Source organism: Polypterus senegalus, chromosome 16, assembly GCF_016835505.1.
Source record: "Polypterus senegalus isolate Bchr_013 chromosome 16, ASM1683550v1, whole genome shotgun sequence".
NCBI classification, from domain to species: Eukaryota; Metazoa; Chordata; class Cladistia; order Polypteriformes; family Polypteridae; genus Polypterus; species Polypterus senegalus.
Window position 1 is genome coordinate 25,993,248 of NC_053169.1, and position 22,896 is coordinate 26,016,143.

The window sequence follows — 22,896 nt, forward strand, 5'->3', positions numbered from 1 at the left end:
ACTAATTTCAACATCTAAACACCCTTTAGAGATACAAACCATACAAGGAATTGCACATTAATTCTCCACATTAATCCCATATTTCATTAATTATATTTGAGGCCTGGATGTTGTTGCAGCATGAGGACTGACAAATTTATTTAGAAGCAGCACTGACATTCCACTGATAACAAATATCTATTCAAGAGAGAGAATTTTGCTACTCTACATTATTTGTTTTTTACTTGACAGTAAATGTTAAGCATTTTAAGCTCATCTGGCCTGTTCATTAGGCTTTTAAGTCTTTAACAGTATATATGCACATCACTACAACACAAAACAGATGACAAAGTATATACAAATATGTACAGCTTAATTCATTTACAGCTAAATGAACATGTTATGCTACATTTTTACAGCTGTGCGTTTTATATATTAAATATGTCCCCATGTTTACTAGACACCCTTCAAACATTAAACATGATCTTGCTGCTATAGTTGTCAGCATTTCTAATGACACCAAAATAAAGGACAGTATTGAAGAACTAACCCCCAATTTAAAAAATGTCACAACCAACAAGCATGCTTCCAGTTCTTACTTTCTTAGCAGTGGTGCCACATATTGCTGCTTGAATGTTTTGCCTGTTTACTCACTCATTTCTTTCCTATGGGATTTCATTCCTGCACCCCACTGAGCGAGCTCTGTCTACCCAATCCCTCGCGGCCCTGCCGACTCTGAAGGTCTCTCGGATACATTTTTTGCAGTACAAAATGGCAGGGTTAAACCTACTTTTAAAAATGGCATAAAAATACACACTCCTCTAAAAACATGAAAATAATTGGCATACAGCAGATAATTTATAACAATATTATTTATATTTTGTAATATAAATATAATTAAATAACAATATTGTAACAATGTGTTGACCTGTTAAGACTCTTTTGTTGAAAAATTAAACTGATTTTATTAAATATATCAATCAATGTATCTTATTCAGCAGTCTCTTTTACAGCAGGGTGGTCTATAAATAAATAATTTAAAAGGAATACAATATTAAATCAAAGTTTCTTCAGTAAGCATAAAATATATAAATAACAGTAAGCATAAAAAAACTGCAAAAAAACTTTACTCAGGCATTCCTTTTTTTCTTTGAATGGTGTTGTTTGAGTCAGGTGTCAGTGTTCCCTTGCAACCACAGCTATGCTGACGACACACAACTGTATTTATCAACAGCGCCTGATGACCCCGACTCTCTTGTCTCACTGACACAATGTCTTACTTGTTTTTCTAAATGAATGAGTAGTAATTTTCTCAAACTAAATAATAGGAAATTGGAAATATTAGTGATTGGAAAAAATGTATTTAATTAGGTGTGGAACCGGACCCGGATACAGACAGGCGGACATCGTTTCTTCACCCAACACACGTTTTATTTACAAATATATTTACAATATTTTAATTGCACACCCAGTGCCTCCAGCACCGATCCCCCAAAGTCCAGGCCTCACAGTCACAAATTGCCTTCCTTCTGGCCACCTCCACTCCTCTCTCGAGCTCCGTCCTCTTCCACCCGACTCTTGCTGTCGACGGAAGGAGGCAGCCCCTTAAATAGCAACCCAGATGGGCTCCAGCTGCTTTCCCAGCAATCCCCCGCGGAAACACACCTGGTGTGGCGGAAGTGCTGGGCTCCAGGTTTCTTCAGGCACCGGGGCGCAGCCTGGCGGTGGCCACGGGCCCCTACAGGGTTGGGCTTCCAAGCCCTCTACCCGTGGCCCCCAACACAACCAGTGCGGTCGCCCCCTCGTGGTCTGGAGGAGGCAGAAGCCCTCCTCCGGTCCTCCTGGGCGTCCCGGCTGGGCTCCACCCCCAGCCGCATGCGACAGAGGGTATTAGAAATAAACTTGATCCATTAGGTTTAAAAGTTAACATAGAGGTACAGAATTGAGGGGTAATTATTGACTCTGACCTAAATGTTAAATCACATGTTAATCAGAGTACAAGGACAGCATTTTTTCACTTAAGAAATACAGTAAAAATTAGACCCCTTATAATTTTGCAAGATGCTGAAAAATTAGTTCACATTTTTGTTTTTAGTTGACTAGATTACTGCAACACACTCCTCTTAGGATCACCCAAAAAAGACATCAATCGATTGCAATTAGTGCAGAATGCAGCTGCCAGAATCTTAACTAGGAAAAACAAGCACATTTCTCCAGTCACTACATTGGTTACTTGTGCCATTTAGAATTAACTTTAAATTACTGCTTCTGGTTTACAAAACCTAAAATAATCTTGCTTTATCTTATATCTCGGAATGCCTTTCATCTTACACTCCAAATTGGAACCTTAGATCTTCCAAGAGCTAAATTTAAAAGAAGTGGTGAGTCGGCCTTCTGCTGTTATGCACCTAAAATCTGGAATAGTTTACCGATAGAAACTTGCCAGGCTAATACGGTGGAGAACTTTAAAAAACTGCTAAAAACCCATTACGTTAACATTGCTTTCTCATAGCTTCAATTTAGTGTAACCCTGATATTATGTATATGTATTTAATTATCTTTTTTTTTCATGGCTCCATACTAACCCCTACTTTCTCTGCTGTTCTTTTTCCGGTTTTCTGTGGTGGCGATCTGTGCCACCATTACCCAATCAAAGTACCGTGCAGTCCACATGACCATCATCATCTAATTCTTCCATGTGAAGCCTGAAAAGCATGAGAACTGACCGAGATCATTTATGTTGGGTAGAATGCCTAGTGGGGGCTGGATGGTCTCATGGTCGTGGGACCCCTGCAGATTTTTGTTTTTTTTTCTCCAGCCCTCTGAAGTTTTTTTGTTTTTTTCTGTCCTCCCTGGCTATCAGACCTTACTTTATTCTTTGTTAATTAGTATTGCCTAATTTTTATATTTTTTCTTTTCTCATCTTGTAAAGCACTTTGAGCTGCATTACTTGTATGAAAACATGCTACATAAATAAATGTTGTTGTTGTTGCTGATAAAATAGTTATGGGGTGGTCAATTAATTGCACCCTATGCCTTTTTGCCTAGCTTGAGAATCACTAATTGAAAATCATATTTGTATTGTACTCCTTAGCATCAGTACGTTCCATTTATTTGTAGTAGGTCTGTGGGTGCACCGTGAAGATTTTCTAGATGGTCGATACACTCATCTGCAGCTGCATTTGATGGAATATTGCCTGGAGGGCTACAGTCCCATGTGACAGTAGGGGGCGCTATCACGCCAGACACCAGGTAAAAGTGCTACAATTATTCGTTTTTTTATAATAATGTGCACTAAGCACCCTCCACTCCACACTAATCATAAACCAAATACAATACTCCAATAATAATAATAACAATAACCAATCCTCCAACTCCCAGACGCGTTGCCCTCCTACCACCCAGCTCAGCTCACCGTCTGGGAGCTCCCACAGTTCTTTATACTCCCTGATCCGGAGGTGTTCCTGCCCAACAGTCCACAAGTCCTTATTCCTTCCGGGTCAGGGTAAATAGTCCTTATCTTCACCCCGGAAGCACGTCGTTTCTTCCTGTCACGAGATTATGACGTACTTCCGGGTTATAGAGTATACATGAGTCCAAGAGCCTCCCTACAGCGACTCCTTGTGGTCCCCAAGGTATCCAGCAGGGCTGGGTAAAAAAACTACAGAGTCCATGATGCCCTGCTGGAACTCGGGGCACGTCCATGCTGTCGGGAGAGCTCCTCCTGGCGGCCTGGGGGTGAGGGCCGGAATATGAAGCCGGCCATCCACCACACCCACAGACCCTGAAATAAAAATTGGGTGGTCAATAAAGAAGTCTTGGCTAGAGTGGGTGGTCAGAGTAGAGGCTATATGAAAACTGCAGGACTGAAACAAATGATGTGGCTAACACAGTATGTTCAACCATTACAACTATAACCTTCTAAAAATCCTAAATCATTAAATTAACTGTAGTTCTTCTTTCGATAATTTATTCTCCAGCAGTGAGAGAGTATTATCTATTAACATAACCAGTAAGAATGGCAGACATAAAGTATAAATGTATATTGTCTTTATAATAGCCCTGCTCTGTGGTGGGTTGGCACCCTGCCCAGGATTGGTTCCTGCCTTGTGTCCTATGTTGGCTGGGATTGGCTCCAGCAGACCCCCGTGACCCTGTGTTCGGATTCAGCGGGTTGGAAAATGGATGGATGGATAATAGCCCTGCTGGTTTTGCTTTTTTTTTTGTTTTTGGGTTAAAGGATTTTTTTTGCTACATTTGCACTTCATTACTTGAAGCACATGTTCTGCATTCTGGCTTCTTGAGCTTCTTTGAAGGTTAATTTAGAGTCTGTAGCCATATATGGATGTACTGAAAATCTGATGTGAGGGAAATACTGTTTGAAATCCGTACTCAAGTAGAATGGTGTCATTTTAAGGTTTAAATTTGCTTCTCTTCTGTTACTACCTAAGTTTCAAGACAAACAGCATTCTGGTAGCTTTTTGTGTTAATGGTGACTAAGTTAAGGGCATGCTTAAATAAAAAAGGCACATAAAATGTTTTTAAGAGTTAACTGCTTCCATATTAGTGCATTTCCCAATTTCTGATTCATTTTTGTATTTTTTATTCATGATTCGGTACCTTTTTAAGTAACACAGTACAGACAGACATATGTGATGGATGCTTGTGTATGGCGGGTCTCAGCTCTCTCCAGTTCTACTTCAGTACTCCTCATTTCCATCTGAGCCAGCATATAAAACAGAGAGATTTTATACACAGTATATACCAGTACCAGTACAGGCATACCAGTACTTTCAGACCTATAGTGTTTTTAATTCATACACATAAAAGTAATACTCCATAATATGGCTATCAAATTTGTTTTAAACATTGTTTGACCTTATATAAGAGGTAAAGATTTTTTTACAGACTGAAGCATTTTGGATTCTTACGTGTTTATCTGTTATTCCCAGTGGACTTACTGCAACAAAAGGCCTCACTTGATTTTTGTTAATGAAACAAATGGCCTCACTGGTTTTCTACAAGTGGTGGAGTTAGTTGATTGATTTGATACCTTGATGTTCACTTCAATAAGAATACCTTGTTTTTCCTACATTTTCAGAAAAGTTTCAGGTAAAACCTGCTTTCTGCTTCTGGAAACATTTTGCTTTGACTAACCATGCACATATGATTTCATTTGATTCCCTTTGTTTTCATTTTATCTTCATTATTACCTTCATTTTGTCCTGAAGAAGAGACAGTGCCCTCAAAATATGTTGTCAGCTGTTGCTTCTTCACTTTCAAGAAGGAACTCCTAGAGATGTCTTTGTTATTAATTTGGAGGTCTTCTGCCCCATAGGGCTAAACCATCTTGTCCGAGATTGTGAATCATTTCAAAATGTTTCTGAGATTGTGTGCTTGTAGTAGGATTTAGGACTAAGACATTTGCTGGTAGTAATGTACTTGGAGTTTAGATTAGCATGAACACTGAGGTGCATGATTATTTGAATTTCTTCTGCATGTTTAGCTACTGCAGTTTTTGCCTCTCCCATTTTCTTATCCTGAGGTGTCTGTGGGAAAGCACCAGGAAAGACAAATGTCTGGAGCAGATGCAAAACTGAATTTTGCACCATGACAATACACCTGCACACACTGCATTATCAAAGAATTTTTCATCAAAAACAATGTGGTTGTTCTTTCACACTGCTTGTATTTGCCAGGTATTGCTCCTTGAGATTTCGTTTTGTTCAGGAAATTATAATTTAGACTGAAAGGAAGAAGATTTGCTACTGAAAGAAGAAAGAAATACAGGCTTTAGACAAGCGATGACTGCAGGAAATGTTTCCAGCAATGGGTGAAGCTCTAGGGCAAGTGTGTTGATCTCAAAAGGAATATTTTCAAGGGAATTTCTGACAGTTTTTTTTTAACAGATCCTGGGAATTCGTGGGTGCCCCCTCATATCAACAGAATATGGCTTGATTGCTTTTTCCCCTGTGCAATATGTCAAACAAGAGGCTGTAAATGAGGCCACTAAAGACAACCATTTGCCTGACATGCAATCCATCTGTGCCCTCTTCCATAAAGCCATTTCTCCTTGCTCATATTCAAAGTAATTAAGCCACACTACATGTGCAATTCTCGTGCTCATTCCGAAATTTACAATCTGCTCTTTTCTACTGCCATTCTCTTTCTAATATTCAACACCATTGTCTTTTCAAGTAGCTCTCAGTGGGTGTGCTCAGCTGGTATTTATGTATATTGGCCCCTTGGGAGGTGCTCAGTTCTGCACAATAATATCTCTCCGTTATGGTTAAATTAGGGCTGTTATTCTGACTTAAGCTTAGTGATCTTTCCTTACTTAAAAAAACCTGAACCTATTTTTGGGCAAAAACTTACCTTGAAGTTTGAGTTGAGGATAGGCAGCCTGTGGTGAGAACTACTCAGGGAAGCCAAGCCTGGGAGAAGGGTGGGCCCGGCTCATTGTTTTCCACTGCCAGTACCTATTTCTACACCTTTGTGTGACATGATCACATCAACATTCTCTATTTCTCTCTCTCTTAACATTCTGAAAGTAGCCAAAAAAGAGGCCAGCAGGTAAGCTGTGCAAGAAGGGAACATAAGAAAGTCTCATCTCGCTCATTCAGCATCAACGTGTTTCGCTATGTAAAGACTTAACTTTTGTGCTCTTTTGTGTTTATCTTTGTGCGTAGTCAAGCCCTTCATTAAGGCTCCAAAACAATCGGCTCCTGCTACTGCTTCAGGGGCCGTGCCCAAGCGCCAACAGAAGATGCTAACGATTGCCGAAAAGGTAAAAGTTTTGGATATGCTGAACGAAGGGAAAAGTAGGACGCCATTACGGCATCAATGAGGCTACGATTTTTTTTATTTAAAAAGTAGGAAAGGAATATAAGATCTATGGCCGCAGTGTCCTTTTAACCAGGGTGCAAAACGAGTTGTAAGTGGATGTAATAAGGCAGTAGCCTGGATTGAATCTGCTTTAGGGATTTGGATTGAAGAAGAACAACGGCGGTGCTACACAGTCGCCTGAAGTGGCTCCTTTAGAAGGGCTGTAACGCTCTCCTTTGTTGTGCAGTAAAACTAAACTCATCGTTATCGGACAAGTCATTGTGTCATTGTTGGCGAGAAACCATAATTAATTTTCTACTTACAGTACTTAGTACATGTACGTACGTTTAGTGTCACTGTACACACATTTACTGTATACATTTTTTCTTGCATTGTACGTATTTATTGCTGGTGGCCTGTCTATCGTAATGGCTCTAACATATGTGATATCGGAGACGCTCGATATCTTTAAAATAATATTTAGGTTTTACTGTATATAAACAGTGTGTTTACATACATAATTTCAATGAATCTTACCAAATATCTAAGAGAATACAAAGGGTTTATGCTGTATAACTCTGCGGGGAATATTTATAAACAGTGTGGGAGAGTTTATAAGGGCTTAAAATATATAAAAATAACCATACAAACATATGGTTTCTACTTCGCGGATTTTCACCTATTGCGGGGGGTTCTGGAACGCAACCCCTGCAATCGAGGAGGGATTACTGTAATTGTCAAATAATCTAATATTCAAGTCTATATTCATTAATAATATGCAAGTCTACATTAATATACTCTGAGAAAATCTTGTGAACAGGAGAAATTAAGTAAATTCTATACTGAGACTGTGGCTCAGGTCCCTGCAGCTGAGAGTCTGCATCCTTACCTACTGTGTTACAAAATAGCCATTTTGTAAAGATGGAAGAAAAAGTAGCCTGTAAAATTTCCGATCCAACAAGGCTACCACATTACTGTACACTCATTATAATATTACTAGGAACACCTGTACACCTGTTTATCCATACAGTTATCTAATCAGCCAATCATGTGGCAGCAGCACAATGAATGAATAAAATGATGCAGATAAAGGTCAGAAACCTCAGCTAATGTTTATGTCAAACATCACAATGGGGAGAAAATGTGATCTAAGTGATTTCGACCGTGACATGATTATTGGTGCCAGACGGGCTGGTTTGAGTATTTCTGTAACTGCTACTCTCTCTTTCGAGTTTACTCTGACTGGTGCAAAAACACAAAAATACATTCAGCGAGCAGCAGCTCTGCTGATGGAAATGCCTTGTTGATGAGAGAAGTCAGAGGAAAATGGCTTGAATAGTTCTAGCTAACAGAGAGTCTACGGCAACGCAGACAACCACACTGTACAACTGTGGTGAGTAGACAAACATCTCAGAATGCACAACACATTGAACCTGCAGAAGACCACGTAACGCTTCACTCCTGCCAACCAAGAATAGAAAGATGAGGCTGCTGTGGACAGCAGTTCACCAAAACTGGACAGATGGAAACTGGAAAAGCATAACCTGGCCTGATGAATCTCACAGATGGTACTTTTACAATTTGGTGCTGTCAGCAAGAGTTCATGCACCCAACCTGCCTTGTGCCAACAGTCCAGGCTGGTGTTTGTGGTGTAATGGTGTGGGGAATGTTTTCTTGACATACCTTGAGCCCACTAATAACAATCAATCATCGTTTGAATACCACAGCCTATTTGAGCATTGCTGTTGACAATGTGCATCCCTTCTTGACCACAATTTACCGATCTTCTAATGGCTACTTCCAGCATGATAATGCATCTTGCCACAAAGCAAAAGTTGTCTCAAACTGGTTTCATGAACATGACAATGAGTTCAGTGTTCTCCAGTGGCCACCCTAGTCACCAGAGCTCAATCCAACAGAACTCATTTGGGATGTGGGAGAACTGGACAGTTAAAGCATGAATGTGTGGCCGATACATCTGCAGAACATGTATGATGTAAGCACATTAAGATGGAGCACAACCTCAAAGCAATATTTCCAACATGTTGTGGAATCCATGCCATGAAGAACTGAGGCTATTTTGAGAGCAAAAGGATACCCAACACAGTATTAGTATAGTGGGCCAAATAATTTTCTCAGTGAGTGTACATTCATCATCATATTTGAAAGAGTACTTCAATGAATGAGCAGCTAAATTAGGTGCATACAATAATGCCAGCTTCATCCACCATCCACCCACCCAAATGATGCCATCCTACCTGGCAAACAGTAGAGTAAAACTAGTATTTTAAAATGCAATATGGATGCCTATTCAATACACAGACTAGATATCTGTTTAAAAATATTACATAACTCTAAATGATGGTCATTTTGTTCAGCTTTGGATTCATATTCCAGAATAATGCCTGCATATTTAGAATTTTTAATTTGTAAAATAACCAAATTGTGTTACATAATGCATTTATTATGCCATCTATTACTCTGAAAAAGTGCTCTGAGGCAGTTTTTACCTTGAGTTGTTCTATATAAGAATAAGCTACATTTTATTAATATATTGTATTATTTTGTGCTTTTTGGTTAACAAGTAAAAATGATTTATATGACTGCAGCATGATTATATGATTTCCTTTAGATAAAATAAAAAGCATAAACAAGAAAAATTACATAGCATTAATAACTTGGTTTAGTGTATTAAAATACCTAACCATTGTATATAAGTGTGGTTATGCTCCAGCTTTTCATAATCTCCTTTCCATTCATTCAGAATTTCTTCAATATAAATACCTGTTGGAAAAATGAAATAAGGAGTTGTAAATAAAACTGTTAACATCATGTTTTTACCATTTAAACCTTAATAAAACACAAACAAACCTTCTAGCCATTTTTATCAAGTAAACAGTCTATTTTATATTTAATCTTGCTCCTCTCTTATATTACCAGGCAGCAAGATCTTGGATCGAGCAACACATCTTTCCCTTGCTAATCCATTTTTTAATAATGCCAACACAACTCAGAGAAGCCTTCAAACAATGGAAATTAAGAAGTCTAAAAGAGGCTTTGATGCAAAGGAAAAGTAAGCAATGAAAGACTAATGTAAAATGTAAAGTATATTAAATTAAAATATTGCGCAATGTAACAAAAGAAAAGACTAGCAAAAGCCAAATGTGGGTTTTACAATTAATAACGTCATTACTAAGATGCGGAAAAAACAAGTTGAGGTAATAGATTTTTTATTTTAATATCCAAAATATTTCAGTCATAGTATAATATTCATCAAACCACTTCCTCCAATTCTCATTAATATCATAATGTCCGAAAAACTTGCTAACATTTACTGAATGAATCTGTTCACATTCAGAGATGTACTTCGATGTTCCCTGTTTCTTTTATATTCATTTCAGCCCTACGTTGAACATGGATGCCTTGCAGCTACAAGCTAATGTCCCATTACACCCTTTTTCACTTTCTAACACCCCTTTTCTGAAAAAGAGGTCTGCTATTAACTGGGTAAATCTCGGTATAAACATCTGCCTGTTACACCAAAAAAGACTCAAGCTAGGACCTCGTGCTCTGTCAGCACTGCACTTATGCTGCTTAAAAGTCTCAACCAAGATGTCACGCAGCTGTAGTGGATCCACAGCTTATATCTAATCCCACCATCACCCTCAGGACTAATAAACATGGACTTTGGGCCACAGCTACACTTCAATTGTGCATGACTGGCTGATGTCTCTTCCATTTTCCCTAATTTCTTTCCAAAAAGGGGTTTGGGATTTCTCACTACAAAAGATGGACTTACATCAAGAAGGAGCGCCTCAGAGCCTCTGAACATGCAGCAATGATGGGGCACATTCTATAATTTAGTCTATTTGGACTTCATGATCAATAATATATGCAGTAAATCCAGTAAGTTCAGTAAAGGCTGCCAAGTCCCTAAAGCTTTTCATTTATTGATCACAGCCCTTGTTACTGAGGTGAGAGTATCTGCTTTTACTTATCATTACTTTCATGCCCAATTGACGTTCATCAACTTCAGCCAGGTAGCAAAAGCTCAATTGCTTTAGGTAGTCAGTAGACATGGATGAATGTCTTGGGGGTTTTATTTTGTCAAAGTTACATGTAGTGTTAGTTGTTGTTGTATTTGCAGATTTTACTTGCTAATAAGCACAAAAAGATATAAAAAGTATCAATTCAGTAGGTGAAAGTGTGATTGTAAGAAAATGTGCAATTTTTCACTGAAGGATATGCCAAAGTAAAAAAGTTTAAATGCAAATTTAATTAACAAGATACGTGATGTATTTGTGTCTACTCTAAAGGGGAAAAAACTCAAACAGGCTGTATTTTAAAAGATAAAAGTAACACCCTCACAATACATTTTATGTTTTTGGATTAAGAGTTTCTTGGTCTAGTCAAATGTATTTGTCTTGTGATTTTGTTGAGTAATTGTAATACGATATGGCTAGTCTTGTGGGGCCAGACGTGTATTCTCAAACGAAAAGTCTGTAGTGAATAGCGGAGAAATCTGCCACTATAAAGGCTCCACCCACAGGGCTTCCAGAAAAACAGCCGCCCCCAATTCCTCCAGTCCATACACTTTAAACCACCGGGGTTTCAGGAAAAGAGCAAATGAAAGTCAACAGAAGACATGATGCTTAGCGAAAATAAGAAGGTAAAATTGATGTTATCATTTCAGGAGCTCAGTAGCACAAGATAACTAAAGCTTAATGATTCATTTGTATATTGTAATGGGTGCAGCAACAGAAGGGAGAGACACACAACACGCTATTTGACTCCACGCATTTGAGGTGTGCTTCAATCTGCTATGATACCTTTCTGTCATTTTGACTGTTGCATCACTATATGGCATAACAACAGCAAGCAGAGTTTAAATAAGCATTGTGGTCTAAGGATATACTATGTGTTTAAACACTGTGGCTATATTCTGGAAAGGCATGTTTGCATTTCCAGTTAGACAGTAATGTTAGCCTACTTCAGTTATTTGTTTACATGTGCAGTTGGAAGGTGGATGGTCTGTGCATCTACTGGTGTCATTAGGCAGAATTGATGAATCACGTTGTTTGAGTACTGAAGTGGCAGGGGATCTTTGTTAACAGCTCTCTTTACGGTAGTCCTTTCCACCTCACTTGACATCATTCACTTCAAATTCATATATTTTCACAAACATAGCTGCCAGTTCTTTCAAGCTTTCATTGACTCGGACACTACCGTCATTACACTGAACATCAGAGAGCACACATAGCGCCTTGTTCACTTTTACCACTAGTCCACTAATGTCTTTGAATGCTCATGTATAATCAGATTTTAAAGAAAGTTTTCTCTTGCAAAAAGTTCTTTATTTTTAATACATGCAATGTGCTCTCTTCACACACATCATGCATTTATATGCTTAATAGGGATATTTTTAAGAGACCTTTTGCCTGTAGACAATTTATTGTAATCGATGCTTGCTCTCTGTTGGACCAAAAGCTCAATGACAGAGACTAGCAATAAAGTACCGCAGAACAAGAAGCTCAATATTTTAAATAAAGATGTCACATGTTGTAGTTCACACAAAAATCTAAAGCCACTCATTGTATACCTCAAATAATAAAAATAAAAAAACTACAGACAAGAAACATTCTATTTCTCCTTTCTCAGACTCGGTCACACCAACACTGAGGATTTTCAGCCAATGAATCATTCAGCTCAAATGTGCCAAGAAACGTTATTGGGGCTCGTTTATACCAAAAGCAAAAATGTCTGTATAATGCTTCTCTGGGACAATAACTGCCAAGTCAGACGCGGCGGTCTGCACCACCACCACCTGATCAAGGGTGCAGACCGCCCTACATTGATGAATTGAAGGACAGATGTCCACATGACCATCATCATCTAATTCTTCTGTGTGAAGCCTGAAAACCATGAGGACTGATTTAGATCATTTATGGTAGGTAGAATGTCCAGTGGTGGCTGGGTGGTCTCGTGGCCTCAGAACCTCTACAGATTTCGTTTTTTTTTCTCTAGTCCTCTGGAGTTTTTTTTTTGTTTTTTCTGTCTTCCTGGCCATCAGACCTTAGTTTATTCTGTTTACTTAGTATTGTCTAATCTTATTTTTATATTTTTCTTTCTTCATCTTGTAAAGCGCTTTGAGCTAAATAATTTGTAAGAAAACGTGTTACATTAATAAATGTTGTTGTTGTTTTTTTTCTTTTATTTTCTTCTCTTTTAGCAGTTCTGGTGTGTGTACACTCTATATAGAGTGTGTATACTGTATATATCTATCTGTCTTTATAAATTTAAAGAGTTCCTGTAAAAAGCAAAAATTCCCCCTCAGAATAAATAAAGATCTGTCTATCTATATACAAATGACAAAATATAAAAACAATTAGCAAGCTGGAAAAAGAAAGATACATTGAAATCAAACTGATATAAACAGTTGTGCAGTATAAGAGAAATGGGACAACACTCTTCTGTAAAAGTGCAAGTACCTTTCTAGAGAATAGTTCTCAAGTCTTTTTTTAATAGGATATAATTTTACTGATTTTTTAGAGATGTTTTATGAAATTTAACTTATCTGATGTACTGACTGCTCACCTTCTGCTGCATATGCCTCCCACCAGTTTCTATAAGTGGGGTATTGTTGCAGGTTGTGATCACAGCAGTCAACTAGCCGTATTCAGTGGCAACATGGAAGACTGGCAGCTGGCAATCATTATAGTGGAACTGGCGAAGAGCCGATTGCTTATTCACAGAATGTAACATTGTCTCCACCAGGCAAGGAAGAGTGTAACAAAGGAATGCAAGCTAAGCCACCATTTGCACAATACACTTAATATACTGACTATAAAAAGTGCCTATAAAAAGTATTCAAACCCTGAAGATTTCTCATTTTATTGTTAAATAACAATGGAATCACAGTTGATTTAATTTGTTTTTTTAGGTAATGATGAACAGAAAAATACTGTTTAATGTAAAATTGAAAACATATCTCTGCTACTTGGTCTAAATAAATTAAAAATATACAACACAAAATAAATGACTACATAAGTATTCACCCTTGAATCTTCACTGGTGCAGCCAATTAAAGTCCCAGAAAGAATTTAATGGATATCATCTGTCTGAGTTTCCATTCTGGTAATAACTGGAAGATCCAACTTGTGGAGAACAGTATGGTGGTCTAACCTAACACTGCAAGCAGCTCCATGAAAAAGTGATTGATAAGCAGAAGTCATGGGATGGAATATATTGCAAAGAAGAATGGAGAAAAATGGCAGTGTCCAGATGTGAAAAGCTGAGAGAGAGAGACGTGCACACAGACTCTAGGCTGTCATGGCCAACATATAAATAATTTAGACCAGTTTGTAGAGATCTGTCTTCACTTTGACATTAAAGTTACACTTTTCTGCTGATTGCTGTTATAAAAACCAACACGGTCATTCAAGGGGGTAAACACTTTTTACAGGAAGTGCAATAAAACTAGTGGTGTACCAATTGATCAGTTATAGGAACTGGAAGTTTTTCATTCTTAAATAGATATACAGTAATCCCTCGCTATATCGCGCTTCGACTTTCGCGGCTTCACTCTATCGTGGATTTTATATGTAAGCATAACTAAATATATAATGCGGATTTTTCGCTGCTTCGCGGGTTCTGCGGACAATGGGTCTTTTTACTTCCTGTACATGCTTCCTCAGTTGGTTTGCCCAGTTGATTTCATACAAGGGACGCTATTGGTGGATGACTGAGAAGCTAACCAATCATAGCACGCAGTTAAGTTCTCCTGACTGAGAAGGTAACCAATTAGAGCATGCATTTAAGTTCCTGTGTGCTGAATGCAGTGTTAACCAGAAAGTCTCGTCTCGCTCATTCAACATCAACATGTTTTGCTGTGTAAAGAGTTAACTTTTGTGCATAGTCAAGCCCTTTATTATGGCTTCAAAACGATCTGCTCCTGCTACTGCTTCAATGAGGCTATGATACTTTTTATTTAAAAAGTAGGAAAGGAATACAAGATCTACGGCCGCAGTGTCCTTTTAACCAGGGTGCAAAATGAGTTGTAAGTGGATGTAATAAGGCAGTAGTCCGGATGGAATCTGCTTTAGGGATCTGGATTGAAGACTTCCGGAAGAAGAACAACGGCAGTGCTACACAATCGCCTGAAGTGGCTCCTTTACAAGGGCTGTAACGCTCTCCTTTGTTGTGCAGTAAAATAAAACTCATTGTTATCGGACAAGCCATCGTGTCATTGTTGGTGAGTAACCATAATTAATTTTCTACTTACAGAACTTACTACATGTACGTAGTTTAGTGTCACTGTACACACATTTACTGTATACAATTTTTCTTGCATTGTACGTATTTATTGCTGGTGGCCTGTCTATCGTAATGGCTATAACATATGTGATATTGGAGACACTCGATATCTTTAAAATAATATTTAGGTTTTACTGTATATAAACAGTGTGTTTATATACATAATTTCAATGAATCTTACCTAATATCTAAGAGAAAACAAAGGGTTTATGCTGTATAACTCTGCGGGGAATATTTATAAACAGTGTGGGAGAGTTTATAAGGGCTTAAAATATATAAAAATAACCATACAAACATATGGTTTCTACTTCGCGGATTTTCACCTATCGCGGGGGGGTCTGGAACGCAACCCCCGTGATCAAGGAGGGATTACTGTATGTTTATTTCTGAGTATTTAAGGCGTAATTTAAACCAAAGGCACACTCTAAATCTGCTGTTGGCACAAGAAAGCTGAGGGTTGTTGGAATTAGGTGCGTTGCAAGGTTCAAGGACATGCTGAATAAGAGCAGCTTATTAACTTCAGAGCCTTCAAGCTCCATCCATGAGATTCAGCTCCATGTAAACATTCAGCTTTAAGTCAATGTGATATTTAAAGTTAGGGAGATGTTGGCTGAGAAAAACACCTCATTGTTATCATTATTGTGTGTTATGAATAAGGACAAAGGATTTCATCCATCCATCCATCTTCTAACCTGCTGAATCCGAATACAGGGTCACGGGGGTCTGTTTGAGCCAATCCCAGCCAACACAGGGCAGGAACCAATCCTGGGCAGGGTCCCAAACCACAACAGGACACACACAAACACACCCCAAGCCCAATTTAGAATCGCCAATCCACCTAACCTGCATGTCTTTGGATTGTGGGAGGAAACCAGAGCGCCCAGAGGAAACCCACGCAGACACGGGGAGAACATGCAAACTCCACGCAGGGAGGACCCGGGAGCAGCAGTGCTACCACTGTGCCACCGTGCCACCACAAAGGAGTTCAGCAACCAATTTATCATATATAATCTCTAAAAGTTCATGTAAAATTATCATTAGCTCCTTTCCTGTAAGATCAACAAACAGCCAATATTTTAGCTAGTAATATGTACAGTAGTTAAAATATAAAATGTGATAATGACAATCTGCTTCCCAGTCGGCAGCAACCCTTCTCAAAACGTTTTCCTTTTGAGTCTTTTCACAGCCAAACCTACACTCCCCTGGTGTGATATTCATCTTGACATAACATCACTTCTTTGACTCTCATCCTCAAACAAACCTAGGCATACTTTTCTAAACGATGATAAATGTGCCAAAGACCTCACATTAAAAGGTCTTTGAATTGAAAAAAATTATTTGTGAAGCACTTCTGTTTCTTTACACATTTCTCCTTCTCCTCAAAGCTGAGCTCCAGAGTGAACTACTGCGCTGCTGCAAGTAAGAACAGATGGTGGCTGGCTAATGCAATCCATTTTTTGTAAGGAACAAATATCACCAAATTAACAAAAAAGATGACTTCACAGAACTTCCACATTCAATTTTACTTTTCTGCAGCAAATATATATTTATAGAATCCAAAATGTTTAACTCAAGAGGTATGGTAGCAACATGCAGAGGGAGGCTCTCTATTGCTGGCCATGGATGCACATTGTACAAACTAAAGAGAAAAAAGAGAGCTACCAACCAGGGTCTGGAAGAAAATTCAGGAAGGGTAACAATACAACCCCATAATGGATGAAGGCAGGAGAATAGACAGCTACATGCACTGAATCATGAAAGTGACAGTGTCAGTGATAACTAGCAATGAGTACTCAAGCTTTCAAAAATCAGTTTCAATCAATAGTTAAAACTTATTTAATAAGCAGTGAGCTCTCATTACTAATCAGATGTAGTTTGGAATCACTAACACTGCCTTTAAAATTTTGATTATATTAAAGATTCCATTATTATTTTAAGAATGTAAAATGTAATATTCATTACCTTTCTTAAATTATGTAAATTAGGAAATGATACTAGGACTATTACTACGTAACATATAATTGCATTATTAACAGTCTGAATTGGAGGGCTGTTTGAAAAATTTTGAGTTACAAAACCATCTGACATAAAGAATTTGAACTTGTAGGGCAAACTCATTACACTGCATCATTTTTTTTGCTTTAGCTATAGTGAACATTGGAGCAGATAAACAACTACTTGAAGAGCTTATCATGCCTTCTATAACATCCATTACATTTAGAATGCCAAACGCCAGCCATGCCACATTTCACCAACACTTAGATAGATAGATACGTTATTAATCCCAAGGGGAAACTTACCCATTCATGATGCATAATTTAACCTTTTAATGTATTAATTAATGTGTGACCGTCTGCATTATGGGCGTGGCTAGCCAGAAATGACTGGTAAATGGCTATCATGCTTCTTCATTTGTTACTGAAATGATTGCTTCATTTAACATCTTCCTTGTTCTTTTTAAATCCACTTAATTAATATGGTCACTTGCTCTAGTTATTTTGTAAAGTTTTAATGTGCTTGTTCTGACTACGCTAAGTTTATATACTTTTTAAAAAAGTTATAATGTTTTATACTTTCCTCTGAAAACTTGCACAAGTAAAATGTTAGATTATGTTATACAGTAACTGTTGAATATAAATCAAGAGATGTTATGCTTAGATGATATAACGCTCTACTGACACCGCATCTGGAGTATAGTGTACAGTTCTGGTCACTACGCTATAAGAAGGTCATAGCAGCACTTGAAGCTGTACAGAGAAGAACTACTAGGTGCATACAAAACAAACTCTCTTTCTGGGGATGTAAGCAGACCTTACACTGTCAGAATATATATTTTTAGCAAAATACTGTATATCTAAATGACTACAGAAATATCTGCCAGATTTAAAGATATCTGAAATATAGAAAGTGGAATGTGGTGTCATTTAAAAGTTGAAACTTCTCATTTCATAGACAATAGTCCAATTGTGTACAATTGAATCAGAACGTTCAATAAAGCCTTGGTGGGGTTGGGGGCAGGTGTTGCTGTAATATAGCAATTCGGACAACTTTGTGGGAAGAAAGAAAATCAAGTGGTATTGGGGTAAGCAATACAGCATTTTAATGGCAAAACACTGCACTTTAATTATAGTAATGAGGAAATGAATGATTTTATGCAGTTTATTTACAAATTATTTTATTTACAAAATGTACAAATTTTGTTCAATGCTGCCAGCTCAGGATTAGCAGCAAACACTAAATAGAGTTTCAACAAAAAAATTAGCAATACTATATTTCAAATAATCAAATAGCACACATGAACATAAAACGGACTAATGAACTGCACTGCAGAAGTATAAACCCATCAAAAATAGAGGCAGAGGTACACATGGGTAATGCTTCTAAATACAATAAAGAGGCATTTAAGTTGAACGAAACAAAACCAAAGGTGCCTTACAAACAGACAGTGAGCAGAACTAAGATGAATGAGCATTTGAAAAGCAGGGTAGATGCAGGGATAACAAGAAGGTTGTCTACAGAGTAACTCATGTGATTCACTCAACAACTACTTCTTCTTTTTCATAGTGTTTAGTTTCACTGGCTACTATACAATTTTGACACCTATTGTTAAAGTTTTATTCTAGAATGTATCATAGGAGGTGTTTACGCCATCACATTAAAGTGTTTTGGCCAAAGCTATTCTAACCCTTAACCATAAATTGCCCTAAAAAGGCAGAGGGTCGAGACGGTATGTTCCCAGTAATTGCAGATGGGGCACCCATGCTGCCATCTTCCTGGCTGGAAAAGTGAACATGTCCTCTAATCAGCTTTCGGAGCCTGGTATTCTCAGCCTCAGGACAGCAAGGACTGGTCAAATTCTTGTTTGGGTAACTTGCAGCTTTCCACTGTTCTGGGAGGAATGTTGCACTTTTCCACTAAGCAAAGTTTTTTTTTATTTGGCTGCTTTTGAAGAACTTACTACTACAGATCACCTTGTACCTATATGACATATTGACACCGAACCCCACACATTGTTATTGCTTTTTTATGCTCAAGCAATGTTTAAATGATAGTGTAAGCAACTTGACCTGTGTGAGAATGTGCAGGTGGAGTAGAGGGGAGTTGATGGCATGGCCAGAGCAATGGATGCAGAAGCATTTAAACAGAAGGTGAAGTGAACAGCAAAGAAGGTCAGACCCGGCAAAGGAAAGAAGTAAACAAGTATAGCTTAACACTAGAATTACCAGAGCCTACGAAAAAACTCGTAATTCCGTCCCACCTTAAATCGCTTCTTAAATCTCTTCACACCTCTCCGCCAGCGCCTTTGTCTTCTAAATGTGCTGATAAAGAGAAGCTTGGAGCAGCCGGCTATTCCATCCCCCCACCAATTTAGAACGTGCACAAACTTCTCTCAGCTCATGCCTTGATTGAGTATCTGGGAGTGAAGTGGAGTTTTAGAGTGGAAATAATAGATCGTTGTTTGGAATACACGCATTTCATGTCTCCGTGGTGCAATAGGATCAGTTCTCACCTTGGAATCAAAAGGTCACGAGTTCGATCCTGCACCACTCCGTTTTGAGAAGTAAACTGCTCTTAGTCTTACTATTTTAGAATAAAAGTATACATTTGATTTCAGTCTGTAACAGCCGGTGCAATTTATGATCCTTGTAAAGGTTAGCTTTTTTTAATTCACTTTTCATTCTCTCAGTCGCGTTCAGAATCAATCCATACAGCCCCATCTGACACGGCTGTTTTCACATAAAAACGCGCTATAGCTCTGCAGTGTACCACGATGCATGCTAACGCCCCCAAAAACCGATTTCTGACACACAAACGCTGGCAAAGCTGATTTCTTCGTATCTCACCGTCACTTGATTTTCTTTTTATTCAGTTTTATTGAGTGTTCCTGCCAGTCCCCGCATGTTGCTGTATGCGGTTTCTTTTGTAATCCAGGACATGCAAAGGAAAGAATGGTAAAGAGCAGTAACTTTGGCGCTATATGCAATAATCAGACACTCCCCATCTGCCCGTTGTTTTGTTATACTTTTACACCAACTTATGTTCCTGCGTTTGAGCATGCTCAAACGGGCATGCTCAAAAAATACACGTGTAATGCCACGAAAAGTGCACGCAGACACTGGAGTGTCTGATTATTGCATATAGCACCGAAGTTACTGCTCTTTACTATTTTCTCCTCTGCATGTCCTGGAGTACAAAAGAAAAAGCATACAGCAACATGCGGGGACTGGCAGGAACACTCAATAAAACTGAATAAAAAGAAAAGCAAGTGACGGTGAGATACGAAGAAGGCAGCTTCGCCATCGTTTGTGTGTCAGAACCCGTTTTTCGTTAGTATGCATCGTGGTACACTGCAGAGCTAGTGTATTTAAAAAAAAAGCTAACCTTTACAAGGATCATAAATTGCACCGGCTGTTACAGACTGAAATCAAATGTATACTTTTATTCTAAAATAGTAAGACTAACAGCAGTTTACTTCTCAAAACGGAGTGGCGCTGGATCGAACTCGTGACCTTTTGATTCCAAGGCGAGAACTGATCCTATTGCACCACGGAGGCAGTTATAATAAACTGCTGTCAATGTCGCATGTTAAAGCGGCTTTTTGTTTTTTAGTTATTTTTGAATAAAAGCGCAATTGTTGTGTTATATTTGAACCTTTTATGAAAATGTTTCTTTGCTATTTGGACTTCAGGCTTCATACATTATATAGTTTATGCCTACATTTTGTCATCTACTACTAGAATATAAAAAACGTTTCTGTTTTAACAATGTGTTTACACAGATTACTGTAGAAACGGAACAGACATGAAATGCGTGTGTTCCAAACAACGATCTATTATTTCCACTCTAAAACTCCACTTCACTCCCAGATACTCAATCAAGGCATTGAGCTGAGAGAAGTTCGTGCACGTTCTAAATTGGTGGGGTGATGGAATAGCCGGCTGCTCCAAGCTTCTCTTTATCAGCACATTTAGAAGACAAAGGGCGCTGGCGGAGAGGTGTGAAGAGATTTAAGAAGCGATTTAAGGTGGGACGGAATTACGAGTTTTTTCATAGGCTCTGGTAATTCTAGTGTTAAAGGCTGTTGAGGACAGTGATACCCTGAACAAGCTTTAGATTTTAGAGATGCGTCTCCTGTAGGCTACAGGAGTTAATCTGTTTATTTTCCTTAAAGAGTTAAGAAATGGTCCTTTCAAGGTGGGAAATAAAAAGAATAGCATATAGAGAACACTTTGTATGTGTATCTACTTGGGCTGCCACTGAAGACATGAGTGGGATGGCAGAAGTGGCCACTGAAGAAGCCAATGGTTCTTTTTAGGGTGACTCACCACCAGTCTGACATAAAGTGGCTGATTCCGATTCTCCATTGCTTACACCCCCTCAGGCTGTTACAATTTAATCATATCGTTTGTACAATTTATTGATTTATATGCACCAAATTACTTTAGGACTATGTTATTGTACTGTTTATTAGATACTTGATTAACATTAAGGAACATACACTATGTCATTAAATGAGGTTTGATATTAGGGCTGTCAAAGTACAAGTGTTAACGCATGCATTTCATTTCAAAGGTATTATGTGTTATTTTTCCTTAATTGCATCTAATGTGTTGTTCGATGCCCCATGCGATCTAAGCCAATGGGTTTCAAACGCAGGGCTGCCAGGCAGTGCGTGGGTAGCTGCAGCATACCTAGCAAAGTTGACTTCTTAAAAACAAATCAATTCCAATTTTAAAGACTGCCTTTAAATTCCCTCATTTTTAAATAAACACATAAGTAACTGAAAATGTTATTTAATTATTACATAAAAGAAGTTGCATATCAATAGAGTTATACATTTGAGCAGTAATCCTCAACCTATCTGGTACCCAAACAGATGTCAGGGAGGTACACAAGAAAACAGAAAAAAAATTGGGATAAAAAGAATTGAACTTGAAAGGACAAATGATTATACAGTGGTCGAACCCGAGTCTCCATGCTCAGCTATGCTTCAGTTCCACTGTTCAGTCTTCCGATGTTCCTAATGAAGCTCTGCTCCCGTCTCTCCCAACCTTGTTCTCCTCTTTTATGTTCATCACCCACGCCAAATTCAAGTCTTCCAATCCAACGTTAAATATCTCCATGAATGAAACAAAATGTGAAGCCCTACCTACTGCTATTTATTGCAAAATCGATCACATCACACTGCAGACCTCTTAATATTGTTGAGGATATGGGGCTGACAGACATTCAGTGAGGTCTGACAATTCTTACACATTGCCTTCACATGAGACAATATGTCACATCTCAAGGATTTATACGAAAGACACAAGTCTTTGCAGTTTGAGCAGCTAATGAGTTGTTGAGCAGTAAAATTTAGAGGTGACTACTGGACATCGCTGAACCACCTTAGTTAAATATGCAATTAATCACGACTAACTGACTGACATTTTGTGACTGATTGCAATTCAAATTTTTAATAATTTCACAGCCCTATTTAACATAAAATAAGCAGGTGATGCAATTATTTTGTTTGTCTGTTATGGGTGAACATTGACCATGGAGCATCATTAACACTCCTAAATATGCACTAGCTTTGACATGCATCGCCATCACACATTTTGAAATACAATTTAATGCTTCTCTGAATTAAATAGTGATAGCAGTTATTATAAAAATACCACACTCTATATGAGTTAACACCTAACCTATCAGCGTAAAATATTTAAAACTCTTATAGCGACCTCACATATGCTACGATAAATATTTTATCTACAGTAGGTGACAACTCTTTATTAA

The 22,896-nt window shown here is 38.2% G+C and overlaps 1 protein-coding gene across 1 annotated transcript in view; it reads right to left on the bottom strand.

Annotated features, from left to right (window-relative positions):
• Positions 1-22,896, bottom strand: part of ogfrl1 (opioid growth factor receptor-like 1) — a 123,752-nt gene that overhangs the window by 43,763 nt on the left and 57,093 nt on the right. Inside the window, exon 4 of the mRNA XM_039738168.1 lies at positions 9,510-9,588. Coding sequence (XP_039594102.1) covers positions 9,510-9,588 — 79 coding nt within the window. The remainder of the gene's footprint in view (positions 1-9,509; positions 9,589-22,896) is intronic.